General features: G+C 41.5%; 1 protein-coding gene across 7 annotated transcripts in view; it reads right to left on the bottom strand.

Moving 5' to 3' along the window:
* Positions 1–21,137, bottom strand: part of SLC25A29 (solute carrier family 25 member 29) — a 79,978-nt gene that overhangs the window by 52 nt on the left and 58,789 nt on the right. For 5 of the 7 annotated variants that reach the window (XM_085888153.1, XM_085888155.1, XM_085888151.1 and 2 more), the window contains one exon: positions 1–3,037. This exon is cut by the window's left edge and continues 52 nt beyond it. In XM_085888153.1, coding sequence (XP_085744279.1) covers positions 2,270–3,037 — 768 coding nt within the window. In that variant the 3' untranslated portion in view covers positions 1–2,269. Of the gene's footprint in view, positions 3,038–11,015; positions 11,358–11,456; positions 13,614–21,137 lie in introns of those variants that run through there. The other 2 variants (XM_085888154.1, XR_015060030.1) reach the window with 2 other exon arrangements.

Genomic DNA, 21,137 nt, shown 5'->3' on the forward strand with positions numbered 1-21,137 from the left:
TTCAATAGAGTAATCAATCATACATGTGAAGTGGTGTTTACAACAATGAGTCAATGAAAGTCTATTATTTTATCAAGATAAGAATTTGTCCATTTCTCCTTCCGAGTGGCGTTGTTGTTGGTGTAAAGATGTATACGTTTCAATATGCTTCACCTTGTACAGATGGGTATTTTAATAGCACAAATAGAAACATCGTGTGCAGTCCACAAATATTTGGAGTGAAAGTCAAATATTAGAGTAGATGATGTTTTAATGTCTCCAACACTTCAAACCAAACCCTACGCTTCATCTCACCCCTTCAATACCATATAGTTATCCCTGCCTGGTTTCCAAATTTCCCATTTCAGTGCTGCAGGTTCTGCTGGGGCATATTGATGATCATTATTGTTCTCACACCTGTCTACAGCTCCATTTCATGTGCTTTTTCTTTGGTCATCCACGTTATAAATACATTTGCCCAAGGTCTTTTGGTTGAGTAACAACCGAACCCGATCATGTCGAATAACAAGTCGATTTGTTATCTTGCCAAAACGAAGTTTTTGCAAGATATGTTAGTCAGGTTGTATGTTTTTTTTTTGTTTGTCTGTAATCACGTATAAAAAATTCTGCAGAGCACAGTTATCATTGGAAACTTTTGTAACTTCGCATATCAGAGGACTATAGGAGGTCCCTTTCAGTGCACAAAATTTTGAAGGTCAAGGTCACTTTGTCGCAAATCAGGGGAGTCGACGAAACCCTTATTTTTTGAGTAATTTTGATCGGATCGTCTTCAAACTTCATGGGAATATAGTTCATGGTCTGGCGCTCAGCTGATTAATTTTTGGTGGCGATTGGCCTTGACCTTCATGGTTAGTGCCTGAGGTCAAACATATTTGACCCCAAGGTCAAATTTTCAAGTTTTAGGAACCATATCGTGTAGTACCTCAAATTGAACACCTCGATGAGTGCTTTCTAGATATGTGAAGCTTAAGACATTATGACGTCATTTGGTGACGTTATGAAGCAAACGCATATTTTTCATGGTTACTCTGTAGAACGATTCTCATCGCAATCTCTCGTAGGCTGATATTCCTCACGGAGTCGCTCCTGGTGGATAGCAGCTCTGTTCACCTCAGTGTGACCTTAAAGAAGTCACATGTGGTCACCTTTTGGCAAGATACGGGTCATTTTTTATGTTAAGATAGTTAGAACATGATATGGGGTTGTACTTTCTAAATGCTAATATAATGTCGACCTTCAATTGTCGGATAGGTAAAAACGAATGCTAACCTTCGTGGGAAGCAAGGAGACGCTGAGGTTTCGGATGTAAAACCCTTCGTCAGAGCAAAAGCGTGAACACCTGAAACGTCAACTTCTCCTTGTTTCCCATGGTAGTTAGCATAACTCAAGTCGATGTTCTGTAGATTCCACCCTTTTCTCCATATGGTTGTTTCAAGTGATTATGATCTTTCAAGGCACAGCAATGGAAAAGCAGCACCAGGCTGGCAGGGCAACCTCGAGGTACGTACACTCGCATCTAAGCTGTCTAGCCTGGGTTTGAATCCCAACCCTATAAGCTGCCATCCCCAGTGTTTCACAGGCGGGGCGATTCATCGATGTGTGTGCCGTCCCTCGGATGGATGTTAAACGAGTGTTCCGCCATTAGTTAAAGACCCCACGGTGTCCTTCGCAAAGAGTTGGCGCGCTGTCACCAGCACCACTTACAAATTCCAAATTCCTTCCCAAACCTTGGTTAAACGACAGGCCTGGCCAGCCATTTCCTGAAAGACTTGGACCAAGCTTCCCTAAGCCAACCCCACAATAATGTGGGAATAATTGTGGCTGTTAAAGGAGAATGGAAAAAGCAGCACGATATTGCAGTTAAAATTTCACAGTCTTGGCATGTGACTAATAAATAGAATATTTATATATCCATTTGTATTTTATAGTCTTAAAACCTGCTCTTGTGATGGAAAATCTTGTATAAAATATTTCCGTTAAAGATAGTCTGCTTTAAAAATAGCAACCCTGTGGACATGAGACAAAGGAGATGATACAACTGGAGTCAAGGTAAAGTGACAGGGAGGCAACAGGTTTTCAAATGGACGGGATAATGTTCTTTGTGGGGAAGTAAATAGTGTTTCCAAATTATTAAAGATATACCAGGCAGAACTTCTTTTTTTTCTCTCTCTTTCTTCACCTCTTTCCATCCTTTAATGTCCTGGCCAAGGCCACCCACATAAAATGGCAGACACAATGAAAAAGGAAAGAAAATTTAAAGATTAGATGGCTAGGAAACATGCGTGGCTGTTGCTGTAGTAACAGCAGTGGGAAGTCTGGCATTCCCATCAAGGTCTTCATCTTTCTCTCCTGCGCGCATGTAGTCCAAAAAGAGTGTGACGGTTGCAAAGGTGGCCGCGTTGACGGGAAATGCCCGAAGCAAAGTTGATACCAAACCTCGTTTGAATACACGAAAGCCTTCCTCGCGGTAGCTTTGTGCGAAACAGTCGGCGATCCCTCTGTATCGTGCTTGAGACCCAAAGCCATCTGCTTGTAACCTCGATTTAACCACATCGAAGGGATACGTAGATAGCCACGATGCGATCCCAGACATGCCGCCGGCCACGAGAAGCTTGGGAATGAGATGAGGATCCTCGGGTTCACATCCGAGTGCACGCGTAACCCCATCGTACGTGAGGAAGTACAGGCCGAAAGCAGGAGTTTCACGGATTAATGTACACACCAGACCACGGTTGATTCCTCGCACACCTTCTTTTCGGTATATCTTTCGTAGACAATCGAGGGAATTCCTGTAGGTACGGGTACGGCTGCGACCCTTTTCACCTGTGCCTTGTAGCTGCATTCTCGTCTTTACAAGTTCGATGGGACAGCACACGATGCACTGGATAGCTCCCGCCGTAGAGCCGGCCAAGAAATGATTCCGGGGAGAATCTTCTTGCAAAAGGCGCATCGCATTGCCCTGTACTCCAAAAACGATGGCGTTTATGAATGCAAGACCCATCATTGGAGAACCTATGCCCTTGTACAGACCCCAAATCTAGGAAGGAATGAGAGAGAGGGAGAGAGAGAGATATCAGAGTATGAGGGGCAAATGTATTTCCATTAAAACATCATTTTGTACAGAACCTCAACCTCATAGTTCATCAATATCACTGGTATCACAATGAGCTGATGTCATCCCATTCATAAAACGACATCAAAATGATTTTTGTTTTTTCATGCATGTCATCTCTATTATAATACCAAGCTTGCACACTAAAAACTCGGCTCGCCGTCACACGATCCCTATGAAATTGCTGTGGCACTTAGCGGACATTCCGACAATGTTTGGGAAGTCTTGGCGTTCCATAGTACCACTTGCATTTTGCACAATGCGTATTTTTGTCATTCCCCGTGTACGGTCTGTCGTCTGCAACCAGCTATGTTGTACTGCTATCCCGTGCATGTGCACGGGTATCGCTAGTCATAATTAATTATTGGCTTCTCACATGCCGAAGCTTCACACGCAATGACAATGTCCAAGTGTTTTGTTTCCATCTTGTGGTATTTCACTTCCGGTTTTGTTTCTCTTCAACTGTATGTATCATCACAAAATCTGTCTATTCCTTTATCCGTTTCCACAAAAAATAAACTCAAGCAGGAGTTATTTCCTTGTTTTTCTATTACTTGCCTGTCGAGAAGAATTTGAATGATTGAGCATTACAGGTTGCAGATGAACCAAGGGAAATGTGCTACAAGGTGAACCTTGCAAGAAATAAACTTACTGATATTAATATATATATATATATATATATATATCTATATATATATATATATATATATATATATATATATATATATATATATATATATATACATATATATATACATACACTGATGATCCAAAACATTATGACCACTGATATGACAGGTGAAGTGAATAACATTGATTATCTTGTTACAATGGCACCTGTCAAGGGGTGGGATGTATTAGGCAGCAAGTGAACAGTCAGTTTCTGAAGTTGATGTGTTGGATTAAGGAGTAAAGACCTGAGCGACTTTGACAAGGGCCAAATTGTTATGGCCAGACGACTGGGTCGGAGCATCTCTGAAACGGCAAGGCTTGTGGGGTGCTCCCGGTCGGCAGTGGTGAGTACCTACCGCCAGTGGTCCGAGGAGGGACAAATCACAAACCGGCGACAGGGTGTTGGGCACCCAAGGCTCATCAATGCGTGAGGGCAATGAAGGCTAGCCCATCTGGTCTGAACCGACAGAAGGTCTACTGTGGCACAAGTCACAGCAAATTTTAATGGTGGTCACGGGAGGAATGTGTCACAATCTACAGTGCATCGCATCCTGCTGCGTATGGGGCTGCGTAGCCGCAGACTGGTCAGATTGCCCATGATGACCCCTGTCCACCGTCGAAGCGCTTGCAATGTCGACACGCGAGTGTCAGAACTGGACCTTGGAGCAGTGGAAGAAGGTCGCCTGGTCCGCTGAGTCCCGTTTTCGTTTAGATCACGTGGATGGCCGTGTACGTGTGTGCTGTTTACCTGAGGAAGTGATGGCACCAGGAGGCACTGTGGGAAGACGACAAGCCGGTGGAGGGAGTGTCATGCACTGGGCAATGTTCTGCTGGGAAACCCTGGGTCCAGCCATTCATGTGGACGTCAATTTGACACGTGTCACCTACCTAAACATTATTGCAGACCAGGTACACCCCTTCATGGCGATGGTATTCCCTGATGGCAGTGGCCTCTTTCTGCAGGATAATGCGCCCTGACACACTGCACACATTGTTCGGGAATGGTTTGAGGAACCTGATGAAGTGTTCACGGTGTTGCCCTGGCCTCCAAATTCTCCAGATTTCAATCCGATTGAGCATCTGTGGGATGTGCTGGACTGACAAGTTCGATCCACGGCGGCTCCACCTCGCAACTTCCAGGACTTGAAGGATCTGCTGCTAATGTTTTGGTGCTAGGTACCACAGGACACCTTCAGGGGTTTTGTGGAGTCCATGCCCCGGCGGGTCAGCGCTATTTTGGCGGCATATGGAGGACCAACAGCATATTAGGTAGATGGTCATAATGTTTTGGCTCATCGGTGTGTGTGTGTATGTATGTATGTATATATATATATATATATATATATATATATATATATATATATATATATATATATATATATATATATATATATATATATATATATATATATATATATATATATTGTTGCGGTTCTTTGAACTGCATGCATCCAACAGACAGTGGTGCCAAGACAGTTATTCCATTATTATATGTGTAGATAGTCCCTTTCCTTTTGTCGAACGGGACAACAAGGGAGTGTGTTGCGATGATCTAATAGCTAGGTTTGCTTACATCATTTTCTTCTTCATTTCGTCCCCACTCTTCTTTTTGTCTCATTATTCCTGAGGTAAATCATCCACGTGTGCCTTCGCTGTGAGGTGGGCCCTCATGGAGGCCAGCGTGTGCGGCGCCGTTGTGAGGAAACTGCAGCATAGAGCCCTCGTTCCCAAGTGAGCCCAAAACCCAACGTGTGCAGCGAGTCATATAGTGCACTTTGCAGTGCGGGATTATCGACTCGAGCTTCCGATGATCTGGGGAAGATTGCCCGTTGCATTGAAAAGGCATATGAATGAATACCTCTTAAGAGGCTGCACGAATGGTGTTTTCCACAACACAAACACAGCCAGCACGACGCCCATGCTGCATGAAACGCCTACGGAGGCCGATAAAGATGACTCCACGCCATGTTGGGCGGGATACAAGTGTGCGGAGTAAAAGCGGCTCGTTCCTTTTCAACTTCAATATCCGTCACATATCGGTGTTCGCCCTTGCGCACTCGCTAGCGGATTCGTGCGAACGTGAGCGCTGCCCACATGCGTAATGGCTGAACTGCGCACACTGTATGGAATGTGCTCGAAAGCAGACACGTACGCCGCTCGCGAAACATGAATGGATTTATCTGTAACGATGTACCTTTGGCCCTCACTGGCAGCAGCAGTTTCTCCATGAACGGTGAACGTCTTCTTGTCTCTACGGCCAGCAAAGCTGCGATCGTGCCGGGGAATGTACAGTGCAGGCCATGTTGACGCGCGCAGAGCGAGCGCATTGATCAGCGCTGGTCGAATGCCCGAGCGGGCATGCGGGACCCTCGGCCGGTCACCAGGGCACGGCCCGGGGTTTTTTGCAGGACGATTCGCGTGCCAATTTTGGTGTGAGCGATTCATGTCATGTCGTGGGGTCAGGGCGGAATATTGCCGCTGTCTGAGATGACCTTGCCGGAAACAAAGTGAGGCGGTTTCTGGCCAAAGTTAGCGGGCCACGTGCGGGGTCGGGGCCAATTGGAGCCCCCGATTCAGGAGATGACGTTCGCTTTGGGGTGGCCCCTCCCCCCACACTGCAAGTCCTATAAAGGTCGGAGCAGTCCCTCCGCCTTTCTCTCTTTTCTCTTGCACCCGCTCGATCTGGCCTCGCCCTCGTCCCTCGGCACGACCCACCTCCTGCTCTCTGGACTCTGCCTCCTCATCTCCACCCACACGATGTCAACCCCACTCGCCTACCTGGTCCCGCCTACCACTCCGTCCACGCACCCTGAACTCCGTCCCTTCTCCACTCAAGCCCCTCCTTTCCGAACACGGTCTCCACACACTCTGCTGAATCCAGAGACAACGTGCCAGCTGTCGGGTGCCGCACTATGGAGCATCCCCCCCCCCCCAACGTATTGGTGGCGTGTCGTGCTATCAAGCACAAAGGTACCAAGTACGTAGCCTCGACTCCTTTCCCCTCCTGGTTCAAAACCTCCTCTTCATCCGGTTTTCTGTGTTTGTGTGTGTGCTTGTGTGTGTGTCCTGGCACCTGTCTGCATAAGTAAGATTGCAGAAGATTATTATCAATATTATTACAGCGCGTGCGCTGTATACAATTGCACCGAGTTTGAAATGTCCCCGGTGTCTACCACGTCTCCGGTGCCTCCCCCCCCCCCCACGTGCCTCAAGACAGCCAATGACGGCGTCCGGTAGATGGCAGTGCGTAACCTAGACGGAAATGGCGACAATTGACGGAAATACCCGAGTATTTAAATGTAAATTTGTGAAACTAATGTGTTATATATGTGAAAACCATTGAATTTATTGCTTGACGGAAAAGAACCCAAGAAACGTGCCCCTCTCATGTACGAACGAACGAAAGACATAATTTCCGCCCATCATGGAATTTCGCGCCGATCGCCGAAAGCTAAGTTCTTCTTATGCTATCATTCTTTTGCGGCCTCCTGCCACGCTGTATCGAACGATTTCATTCCTTCTGTTATATATAAAGGTGCTTATCACAATAATAACAAGATTTTTACATTTCAAATATTAAGTTCGCTTTTTAATTGTTTTTTAACTGAAAAAATAAATTGCACATTTTAACATTAGTGTACACATTAGGTCGGTTAAGCGACCCGCCGCACCGTGTGCGACGGCCTACAATTCTGAGGAGTCTCGTGGGAACCGAGATATAGTGGTCTTCTCACCCGACCCTCGGCCCACAACAATACACACACACACACACACACACACACACACACACACACACACACACACACACACACACACACACACACACACACACACACACACACACACACACACACACACACACACACACACACACACACACACACACACGACGAAAAGCCCATGAAGCCATCAATCCATCAGTCAGTCCGTGAAGCCATGTGACTATATGCCTAATAATCACATCCTGTTTGAACGTTCATTGCAGACCACACAAACATCTATATATTACATACTATTGGAATGTTCCTTTCACAGCAAAGCTGTCTGACTATATGTCTATTAATTACGTACTGATTGAACATTGGTTGCAGACTGCACGTACATCTATTAATGACATACCAATGGAATGTTCCTTTTAACAGTGAATCCGAGTGACTATATGTCTATTAATTACGTGCTGTTTGAACGCTGGTTGCACCCTGACTTTACATACATACGTCTATTAATTACGTACTATTGGAATGCACCTTATGACGCTTTAGACTGCCGAGACCCCTTCGACCATTGAACACTTTAAAATGCCCAAGACCCTTAAGACCCCAAATACACAAAAGTACTGGAGGACCGAAAAGACACAGATGACCGAAAAGACACAGATGAACCAAAAGTCCCAGAGGACCAAAAAGACACCGAGCACCCAAAAGACCCCGATGATCCAGATGACCCAAAAGTCTCCATGGACCGAAAAGACCCAGAGGATCCAAAAGACCTTGAAGACCCCGAAGACCCTTTATATCCTGAAGACCCAAAATATCCTGAAGTCTCTTTTGACCCCTTAGACCTTAACACCATTTACACCCCTTACACCCTTCAGACAGATTAGACAGCTTAGACCCATAACTATTTCGACTACTTGGACCTTCTTATGTCACAAATAAATGTAATATCACCAATATTACAAATAAATTTGTAGAAAAGAAATGTTTGTATTATGATTGATGTAAATCATGCCAACACACCAAATCTGCAACGACGTGTGGAGAGGCGCGAGCGTAGTGAGCCGATCCACGCTAGTAATATATATATATATATATATATATATATATATATATATATATATATATATATATGTATATGTATATATATATATATATATATATGTGTGTATATATATATATATATATATATATATATATATATATATATATATATATATATGTGTGTATATATATATATATATATATATATATATATATATATGTGTGTATATATATATATATGTGTGTATATATATATATATATATATATATATATATATATATATATATATATATATGTATATATATATATATATATATATGTGTGTATATATATATATATATATATATATATATATATATATATGTGTATATATATATATATATATATATATATATATATATATATATATATATATATATATATATATATATATATATATATATATATATGTGTATATATATATATATATATATATATATATATATATATATATATATATATGTGTATATATATATATATATATATATATATATATATATATATATATATATATATATATATATATATATATATATATATATATATATATATATATATATATATATATGTGTATATATATATATATATATATATATATATATATATATATATATATATATATATATATATATATATATATATATATATATATATATATATATATATATATATATATATATATATATATATATATATATATATATATATATATATATATATATATATATATATATATATATATATATATATATATATATATATATATATATATATATATATATATATATATATATATATATATATATATATATATATATATATATATATATATATATATATATATATATATATATATATATATATATATATATATATATATATATATATATATATATATATATATATATATATATATACACATAATTTGAGAAGTGTCTGTCTGTTTGTGTTTGACCTCTATCACACCTAGCAGAGACGTTGGCCCGTTACCAAAAGTTGGAATGGTCACAAGAGGATTTCCTATGTTGGTCTGTGGTAAAAGTGACGTCTATTTACCAATGTCAGTCCAACGGCAGCCACATGGCATACAGGAATTTGGACAATGGCCAATGTGGACCAGCTGTGGTGCTGACGGGCCAACGTGAACCCAACGTCCATTGCATTAACTGGGATGCATTCCAAATCTGCTGGACGAAATGAGTTGATGAAAACTGGTGCTTTTACTTGGGCTGTGCCGGGTCAGCTTCGAGGTGGGGGTTTTTGAGGTGGTTCAAGTACTAGGTTGATTGGTTTTAATGGTAGTGGAGGAATGCAAGGGACAATCTATTTGTTAAGTATGCACAGTAGATGCTAAATTGAGAAAAGAAAAATACTGAGGATGAAAGGAGGGAGACAGATGGAGAGAAGAAAAGAGTGTTGCAGCAGATTAATTAATTTGTGTTCAGTACCTTTCTGCTGATTGCATCATTATTTGTAGTGCATGTGTATTGCTGAAACAATTCCCCTTTGGGTTAAGGTGGACATTCGAATTTGGCTAAGAGGCTGGGAACAATCACCTACTCTTTGTTCAAGAGACCATCTGATCTTTAAGATCCACAAGCAAATGGTGGAAGTCTCCTAGCCTCACATTCGATTTCAGGGATGGTGTGTTCATTGATGCAATATCCTTCCTGTGAAATGTCAATGACAACCTATAGGCTGTCTGGAAACAGAACCAAGTTGAGACAGCTCAAAGGTGAGTGCACTACCTCTGAGACATCCTGCCGACCAAGGAGTAAGAGGATGGAAGGGGAAAGGTGTGTTTGTGTTTCACACACATACCTGTCAAGTCTCACCTACTAGGCATGCTTGAGGCTTCACAGGTATGTGTGTATGCTCCACACACCGCCTCAAACATGACTTTTCGCATGTACAAGGCTCTTCTGCAGCTATTGGGACAAGTCTTGCAGTTAGGTTATTCAGAATTTTGTGCAAAAGATTACACCATACAAACCTAATGGATATCCATGACTTGTGTTGCTGTGGAAATGTAGCTTACGTGAACCCCATACACAAACGAGTTCTATCCACATTGGTCAGTGATGCACAATCTGACCAATCGCTTTTTGCAATATCAATGGGCTCTACTTATATAGCCAGCAAGTGTTTAATTTCAACATGTCGGATTCGAAAAGTTTTGGCTTTGATTTGGAGAGTGATCACGTGCCTGCCAAAAAATAAATACCTCGGTGCTGCAAAACACAAGTGCAAATTCCACTAGAAATGGGTTCAGGAGTATCTATTTTAAGTTCCCTGAAGACAGACTGATCTAACTTTGCTGCAATATTTGCAGCCAGACTTTGTCTTGTACTCACCACGAAGAGTTCACCTCATTTTAAAGATGTTTGTTTTATACAGGAGACAGACAGAGACAGACAATCAAAATACCCACCAGATTGCAGCATTTGAAGTCTGTTGATGACATTTTCTCAGTACCACCTCAGTCTCGGCTTTGGAAAAGAGCATATATTTATTAAGGTAATTTTGACCCCCTCCCCCACTCCATATCTGTTCCACACATGCCCCTCCTCGTTCTCCCTAACTTCTACCATTGTCCTCACCGTTCTCTCCACACTCCCCTGTCATTTCTTTTCTATAATTCTCCCTTTAACTCCTTTTCTCCATTTTAGTATTATTAATTTTGCATCTACCTTCCCTTCGTGATAAATAGATGGCTCCTTACCGAACATTTATACATTCTCTTCAACATTTGTGTATTCGTCAAAACATCTGAAAATGGCAAATATATATATATATATATATATATATATATATATATATATATATATATATATATATATATATATATATATATATATATATATACACACATATATATTACTGGTATTTGAGTTTACTTCTGGACGATTCCTTTCAACACACCCCCATTGAGTCTCAGTATGTTATCGTTTACTTCTACACCATGGTATTTCTACTGTTTACGTGATTTGATGACCAGCTGCAACCAAATAACAGCCCGGAACATACACACCACCCCTTTCTTTGCAACACTGGATACGTTTTACCACGAGGCACACACCCTTACTCTGGACCAATCAAGCTACACAGAACTCTGTCAGCTCGCCTGAGATAGTGCCAAAGTATGCCCTAAACACGCTTTGACAAAGCATTGTGGAATATTAATGGCAACTGGTTGTGTGATTTAAATGCCTACACCACTTATGGCTTGCTTTGGTATACGTGTGTGTGTGTGTGTTTGTGTTTATATTTTTATGCCTCCGGCTTGTCCAACCAGCTGTGTGTGCGTCGCAGATTTTCGTTACCACGATAACTTGTGAACCACTGAAGGGATTTTGACCAAACTAGCTACAAGTATGGTGTCTTCAGGAAGTATTCACAGCCATTGACTTTTGTCACATTTTGTAGTGTTACAGCCTGAATTTAAAATGGATTAAATATTTAAAAAAAAATTGTCACTGATCTACACAAAATACCCCAGAATGATGAAGTGAAAACTTGTTTTTGGACATTTTTACAAATAATTGCAAATGAAAAGCAGAAATGTCTTGAGTCAATATGTACAGTGAACTCTCCAATATCGTGGGGGTAAGGTTCCTGAAAAATGCCCTGATAGTTAAAACTGCGATCATGGAAACCAAGGGCCAGTAGGAAGAGGGAGGTTCGGTTTGTGGACTTCAAGAAAATATCGAGGAAAATCGACAGCAGCCATTAATAAACACATTACAACTGAAATAAACATGTAAATATATGAAGCATGTTAACATTGAAATAAACCAATGTCACCCGCAGGGTGACCCGTATCTTGCCAAAAGATGACCACATGTGACTTCTTTAAGGTCACACTGAGGTGAACAGAGCTGCTATCCACCAGGAGCGACTCCTTGAGGAATATCTGCCTACGAGAGATTCCGATGAGAATCGTTCTACAGAGTAACCATGAAAAATATGTGTTTGCCTCATAACATCACCAAATGACGTCATAATGTCTCAAGCTTGACATATCTAGAAAGCACTCATCGAGGTGTTCAATTTGAGGTACTACACGATATGGTTCCTAAAACTTGAAAATTTGACCTTGGGCTCAAATATGTTTGACCTGAGGTGCTAACCATGAAGGTCAAGGGCAATCGCCACCAAAAACTAATCAGCTGAGCGCCAGACCATGAACTATATTCCCATAAAGTTTGGAGACGATTCGATTAAAATTATTCAAAAAATAAGGGTTTCGTCGACTCCCTTGATTTGCGACAAAGTGACCTTGACCTTTAACCTTGACCTTCAAAATTTTATGCGCTGAAAGGGACCTCTATAGGCCTCTGATATGCGAAGTTACAAAAATTTTCGATGATAACTGTGCTCTGCAGAATTTTTTATACGTGATTACAGACAAACAAACAAACAAACAAAAAAAACATACAAGCTGACTAACATATCTTGCAAAAATTTCGTTTTGGCAAGATAATAAAAATGTAAATACAATAAATATGGTGTAAGTTAAACAAAAACACAAGTTATACATTTTAAATTAATCACTTCCCTTATCTTCCCCATCCAAAACCTCGATCTTTTCTACCCCCATTAATCCACCCCAAACCCACCTCCTTCAAATTCCCTGCTTTCCTTCCTGAAAGTCCCTGTAATATCCAACTTGTATACTCCATGTTCCCTGCCCCATCCCTCTCCCTTCCACAGATCTCCTAATGTCTCTGTTCCCCACTGTTTTGTCCTTCCCTCTCCTGCCCCTCTTGTCTCATGTCCCCCTTGCTTTGTGTTGTGTGTTAGCTCTTATACAAGCCTTGACAATGTATACAAAAAAAAATCACAAAACAGCGAGATGAGGGAGGGTAAACATATTACGTTCTGTTCGTACTGTACTCAGACGTAAATAGAAAACACAAGACTTAGCTCGGCGATGATGCTCCTGTGGGGGGAGGATGGAGGTTTGAAAGATGTGGATGTAGAACTTGCAATGGATTTTGGATCACCGGGAGCACGACAAAGTCGTCTGCTGCATTGCCACATAGAAGAAGGATAAAATGATCTTTAGCCACCTTGATCCAGAGCAGATCTTCCCTGCTTGGACAGGAAGGTACGAGATGGCATCCTCTTCCAAAATAATCCCATCTCTTCAGCGTTAAATACCTGCTCCTGCATAAATCCCTTCACCTTGATTAGTTCCACGAGCCATGGTTGAACTGGAGCCTTTGTTTCCAGGTGCCTCGTGAGAACATTGGTAAAACTGCTGTGATTTCTCCTATACACTGGTCCACTCAAAGTCTGGGTAGATCCACAAGGGGTTCTCCTGTACACCAGTACACTCAAAGGCATTTTTTTTCTGTTTGGCCTCTGATCCAAATAATAAGTGCTTTTTCCATCTTTTCAATATGAGGACAGCCTGGTGTTGGCACAGTGGTTAGGGTAGTGGCTTGGGATCTAAAAGGTCCTGAGTTCAAGCCCCGTTGGGCCACTGAATTAATACACCAGGGGGTTGACTCAGTCTGTCATCCTTCCGAGGTCGGTGAAATGAGTACCAGTTCCAGTGTGTGTGTGCTGGTAGAGGGGCACTGCATCAGCGACACAGTCGCGCTTCAAGAAATGATAGCTCCTCTGGCAGCTAAGCTGCCATATGACCACCACCACTACCAATATGAGGATCACAGGATTGGAATGAGGCTTTTTGCACTTGCTGGCAGGAACCCTTGCACAGATATTTGACTCACGTTTACCAGTCGATTCATTGATCCCATAATAGTGACCTGCAGATGCCGCACTTTCTCTTCATGCTAACATATCCAACAACTCGATTTTTTTCGCACAATGTCATAACCTTTCTCAGCCTTTTGGCACGATTAATTTTGTCCATCATTTTACGTTTGGGTGCCATATTAACAGTTGTGTCTACTAGATCTTGTAAATCTAGTATTACAGAATCTCCGTATGTCATTTCTTGTTTGATGACGATTCATGATTAAATTTAGCTTCATTTCCATATGCTGGTCTAATTTCTACAATTAACGGTGCACGATGAAACAAAAAGGCTCGTGATGGGAGGTAACTGTTCACGCAAAAGCAAACAATGACTCCTCTCACCTCAAAAACCACGATTGGACAAAAAAAAATACGTACTGCGATAACTAAATCGGAACACAATAGGTTGCCCGTGATTGGTAGAAACCCGCGATATTTCAGGGTTTACTGTGTTCAACCCCCTGAGTCAATACTTTGTAGAAGTGCCTTTGGCAGCGATTACAGCTTCGAGTCTTCTTGGGGTCTTGCATCAACTTTTCACAACTGCATTTGGGGATTTTCTCCCATCCTTTCTTTCAGATTTACTCAAACTCTGTCAAGTTGGATGGGAAACGTCGGTGAACAGCAATCTTCAAGTCTTTCCACAGATTCTCAATGGGATTCAAGTCTGGGCTTTGGCTGGGCCACTCAAGGACTTTCACGTTCTTCTCAAGCCCTTCCAGTGTTGCTTTGGTTGTATGCTTGGGGATGGGAATGAGTTGAGAATCATGGGTCAGAATTGCTGGCCAAGCAATGTCCTGTTGGAACGTAAATCTTCGCCGCAGTCTAAGGTCTTTTGCACTCTGAAGCAGGTTTTCCTCAAGGATTTGCCTGTATTTGGCTACATTCATTGTTTCCTCTACCCTTACATGTCTCTCAGTCCCTGCCGCTGAAAAGCATCCCCATAGCATGATGCTGCCACCACCATGCTTTACAGTGCAGGGATGGTGTTCGATGGGTGATGAGCAGTGCTCAGTTTCTGCCAGACATAGTGCTTTGCATTCAGGCCAAAGAGTTCAGTTTTCATCTCATCAGACCACAGAATATTTTGCCTCATGCTCTCAGAGTCTTTCACGTGCCTTTTTACAAACTCCAGGCATGCCGTCATGTGCCTTTTTCTCAGGACTCGCTTCCATCTGGCCACTCTCCTATAAAGCCTCGATTTGTGAAGTGCTGCAGAGACTTGTCCTTCCAATAGGTTCTCCAATCTCAGCCAAGGGACTCTGTAGTTCTGTCAGAGTGGTCATTGGGTTTTTGGTCACCTCCCTGACCAAGGTCCTTCTTGCCCAGTTGCTCTGTTTGGTCAGACGGCCAGCCCGAGGAAGAGTCTCGGTCATTCCATATTCTTTCCATTTCCTAATAATGGAGCTCACTGTGCTCTTGGGAACATTCAACACTCTAGAAATTGTTTTACACCCTTTCCCAGATCTACGCCTCCTCAATTCTATCTTGGAATTATACGGACAGTTCCTTGGACTTCATGGTAGAGTTTCTGCTCTGACATGCACTGTCAACTGTGGGATCTTATATAGAAAGGTGTGTTTTTTTTTCAAAATAATGTCTAATCAATTGAATTAGCCACAGGTGGACTCCAATTAAGTTGTTGCAACATCTCAAGGATGATCAAAGGAAATTGGATGCACCCAAGCTCAATTTGGAGTGTCATAGCAAGGGGTTGAATACTTATTCACTCAAAACATTTCAGATTTTCATTTTGAACTGATTTGTAAAAAATTCTGAAAACAAAATTACACTTTGACATTTGACATTGGTGGGGTATTATGTGTAGATCATTGGCAATTTTTAAAAAAATGTAATCAATTTTAAATTCAGGCTGTAACACAACAAAATGTGAAAAAGTCGAGGGGTGTGAATACTTTCTGAAGGCACTGTAGGTACTATGATAATACAATGATAAACCAGTTTGACTTTGGGTTCAACGGGTCAAAGGTCATATGCTCTTTGAATAGAATTTTTCAGATTATAACTTGAGTTGGAAGCACATGATGGTTTATTTCTTTGAATTATCTCTATTTTCTTTCTCGTGTGACCTTTAATTCATATCCAACATAACAGTGGGTTCACATCCAACACTGGCAGAGGCAATCCATCGACGCATTCTTGTTAAATTATATTTTCTTTTTTTGGCTGTTTTGAGGTGTCTGTGGTAAAATATTTTACGATGCAACAAAGTCCTCTCAGGGCTCCAATTATTCAGCTTCACTTTTTTTTTCTAGGATCATATTTTCAGGACCGGGTTGTAACGTTTTACTGCTTCAATGAACCTGATAAGCCTCTGATTGTTGAAGTGTGGAAATGAATGATGAGGAACCTCTTGACAACGTGTGTCATTGGTTGTTATCTCCATGTGTGGGTTTCAGAGGGTGGAACTGAGCCCTCCCAGATGTGTGTGTGTGTGTGTGTGTGTGTGTGTGTGTGTGTGTGTGTGTGTGTGTGTGTGTGTGTGTGTGTGTGTGTGTGTGTGTGCGTGCGTGCGTGCGTGCGCGTGCGTGCGTGCGTGCGCGCGCGTGCGTATATATACAGTATATAAATATACGAGGTGTGTTCAAAAAGTATCCAACCTTAATTTTTCGTGCGTAAACAAATGAAGCTAGGGAGGCATTGTTTGGTGCACGTATGTAGGCGATCCTAATCCGTATGCGTGAATATTTTCCCGCCTGCAGAAGCTGTCAGTCACCGACAGACCGCCGATGAGTGAGGAAGTGTAAGTGAGCGCCGTCGGATTTTCGTTTTTGACAAAATGACGGATCACTGTGGTCTCATCGCCAGTGATCACTGTGTTGAAGAAGTTGGGATCGCTGTTCACAGTCTCCAGTATGTCTTGTGCGATCTCCAAATGGAGTTGCTTCTGCTCGATCGTTAGCAGCTTTGGCACGAACTTCACTGAGATTCTCCTTAAGCCCAAATCCTCAGTCACAATGGAATGAACGGATCCAATGCTGACGCCCGCCTCGTCTGCAAGTTCTCTTATCGTGATTCGACGATCCTGCATCAGCAGGGTCCTCACTTGGTCAATGACAATCTCATTTCGGGATGTTGAGGGCCTACCAGAACGTGCTTCACTTTCCACTGATGTGCGACCATCTTTGAAGCGGTTGCACCACTCTTTCATCTGTGTGGTGCCCATTGCTTCATCCCCGAAGGCCTGTTGAATCTTGTGGATCGTTTCCACTTGGGAATCGCCAAGCTTTACACAAAATTTGATGCAGTAGCGTTGTTCAAGTTTTTCCGTCATTTTGTCAAAAACTAAAATCCGACGGCGCTCACTTACACTTCCTCACTCATCGGCGGTCTGTCGGTGACTGACAGCTTCTGCAGGCGGGAAAATATTCACGCATACGGATTAGGATCGCCTACATACGTGCACCAAACCATGCCTCCCTAGCTTCATTTGTTTACGCATGAAAAATTAAGGTTCTTTTTGAACACACCTCGTATGTATGTGTATATATATATATATATATATATATATATATATATATATATATATATATATATATATATATATATATATATATATATATATATATATATATATACATATATACATATATATATACATATATACATATATATATACATATATATATATATATATATATATATATATATATATATATATATATATATACATATACATATATATATATATATATATATATACATATATATATATACATATATATATATACATATATATATATATATACATATATATATATACATATATATATATATATATATATATATATATACATATATATATACATATATATATATATATATATATACATATATATACATATATATATATACATATATATATATACATATATATATATATATACATATATATATATATATATATATATATATATATATATCGAAACATGTGGAGTGGGATGAGCGCTGAATGGTTTACATTAGCAGCAACAATTGGCTAGGTGGCAGACGGACGGTTGTTCTGTGTGGATTATGCGTTTTTTTTTTTACCGTGTGAGACATCATCCACGGCGATGCTCAACATAACATTCAGGAGATGCATCTGATATATGTATATAAACGACCGGTCCAAAGTTTTAGAACACCCCCATCTTTCCATTTTTTACTGAAATTTAAGCAGTTTCATGTTTCAATGCACTCTGTAATAAAGCATAAAACAAATAAACAATTGCAGATAAAAAAGAAATCATGGAATCGTTTTGTTGAACACAATTTAATCTAAATTTTTGACTCATCAAAGTAGCCACCTGTTGCAGATATAGCAGCCGAACATATAACAGCTCGTGGCATTCTTTCGACAATGGAAATCAAATATTGTTCGGAAAGTTCTTCCCAACACTGTTGCAGAAGTTCCCACAAATGTGTTGCACTGGTAGGTTGCTTTGCTTTCACCCTTCTGTCCAGTTCATCCCAAACCAGATCAATGGGGTTTAAGTCTGGAGACTGTGCTGGCCATTCCATGATTTGAAGCCTACCGTCTTGTTCTTTTCTTCAAAGATAGTTCTGACATAGCCTGGAGCTTTGTTTTGGGTCGTTATCTTGCTGTAGGATGAACCCCTGACCAACTAGGCGTAGACCAGAGGGTATTGCATGGTGCTGCAAAATGCTGTGGTGGCCCTTTTGGTTCAGGTGCCAGTCACTCTGTGCAAGTCGCCAACTCCGGATCCAGCAAAAGAGCCCCAGATCATCACGCTTCCTCCTCTATGTTTGACAGTTGGTGTCACACTGAGGAACCATTCTGTCGCTGACTCGACGGCGTACAAAAACCCTGCGTGATGAACCAAAGATTTCAAATTTTGATTGATCGGTCCATAAGACCTTCTTACAGTTTTCAGTCGTCCACTGGCGGTGCTTCATGGCCCAGGCAAGCCTCTTTTTCTTATTTTGCCATCTTAGCAATGGCTTTCTTACTGCCACTTTACCTGTCAAACCAGCTGCTTGAAGTCTTCTCTTCACAGTGGAAAATGAGACTTCCTGACTTCGACCAGTGTTAAGCTGTGCTTGAAGCTGCTGTCGTGTGAGCCGCCTATGACGCAAGCTGTTGACTCTGAGAAACTTGTCTTCTGATTGTGTTGTGGCTTTGGGTCTGCCAGACCTCTTCCTGTCAGAGTTTCCTCCAGTTTCCAAGTGCCTTTTGACAGTGGAGGAAACTGTACTCACTGACACCTTGGCTTCCTTTGCAATGTCTCTAAAGGAAAGACCTACACTTTTAAGGGTTATAATGGTCTCTCTGTCTTCCTTTGTTAATTGTCTTTGTCTCACCATTATGATAGCAATATACTACTTCCTGCAGTGCAATATTGTCCAAATAATGCTTCAGAGGGTGGAGCAACACAGTCTGTTCCAACACTGCTTTTATACAGACAGAGGGTTTGTAATTAATCAACAAAAGTTGGGACAACTGTAGGAATTGTTTGCATAAACTTTCAAGGCTTAATTTACTTCCATTGCTGCAGAACAGCTGCAGTTGCAAACCCATTATTTGCTCCCTGAAAATGTCCTTTTTTAACAACTGAAATTTACATTATTTTTCAGTTTTTTTTCACCTAAACTTTTTTTATTTAAACCTCTGGCAGTTTACCGCTTGGCTTTGTACCATTTCAGGTTATTCACTGAACTTGAACTGCTTAAATTTCAGTAAAAACTACAAAAATGGGGGTGTGCTAAAACTTTCGACCGGTCGTGTATATATATTGTTACGAATTTGGAATTCGATTGCACACAACATACAGGTTCCTTTAGTCAGCTATGTCGATAAGTGCTTGTTCCCTAGATAGCTCACCTTTCATTGGTTAAATGTTCAGAAATCGATTTGATGCACTGTGGATCGATTTAATAGTTAGGGAACGAACAATGGAGACATCCCTCTCCCTCTTCTGCGAAGAGGAAGAAGAACCCTGCCGTCCCATGATTCATAATGTCAACAACTCCCTCCCACCCGTGGTTGAGCGGGGGGATGGATCACGGGGGCATGAGTCACGCCGGGCGTGGGGGAGGGGGGGCGGAGAAGGATAAGGACGAGATCCTTTCTTTGTTCTTGAGGAGTAAGCTTTTTGCTTCGGCAGAGAGTAGTCGCTCAGCAGACCTTCGGGTCCTGTTTGGCTTAGGTTAGGGTTGAGGCCTTCGGAATCTTTTTGCTTTGGTGGTTCAGTGGGCCTTCGGCTTATGTTTGGCTCGGGAGAGCTTTTTGCTTCGAGCTGCTTTGTTTGGAAGAGAGTTGAGCTGGTCGCTCGGCTCGAGCTGCGAGTGGTGGCTTCTTCTTCTTGGTTCGTGGAGCTCTTTGTTCTCCATTTTGGTTCCTGGCTTGGTGCGACTCATCGACCTCTTCTTGGAGGTGGTTCCTCGGGGAAGCGACGCATCGATGGGAAGGATCGGCGCCTCGTCTCACCAGCACGTGTTGAGAAGTGCGGGAGGATTCGCGGGAGCTTGAGAAGGATCGTCCCTCACGGCGATTGGATCCAGCTTGCTCTCGCTGGAGCCCGGGTCCAAACAACTTGAAGACCACACGAGGTGGAGAGGTTCGAGATAGGTTCTGGGTTTCAACTCACCTCTCCTCCGAGCTGGAGCCCGTTATTAAAGGCCTCTGCCACCAATTCTTGGGTGTGTGTGTGTGTGTGTGTGTGCGTACATGTCCTTGGGCCCGTCTAATAAGTAGGAAATTGTTAAGTGCTTTGTGTGCTGTGAATGTTTGCATTGCATTTCGTATAGACGGTCGTAGTTC

This window comes from Eptatretus burgeri, chromosome 7 (genome assembly GCF_056783735.1).
Source record: "Eptatretus burgeri isolate ZD-2024b chromosome 7, Ebu_testis_v1, whole genome shotgun sequence".
NCBI lineage: Eukaryota > Metazoa > Chordata > Myxini > Myxiniformes > Myxinidae > Eptatretus > Eptatretus burgeri.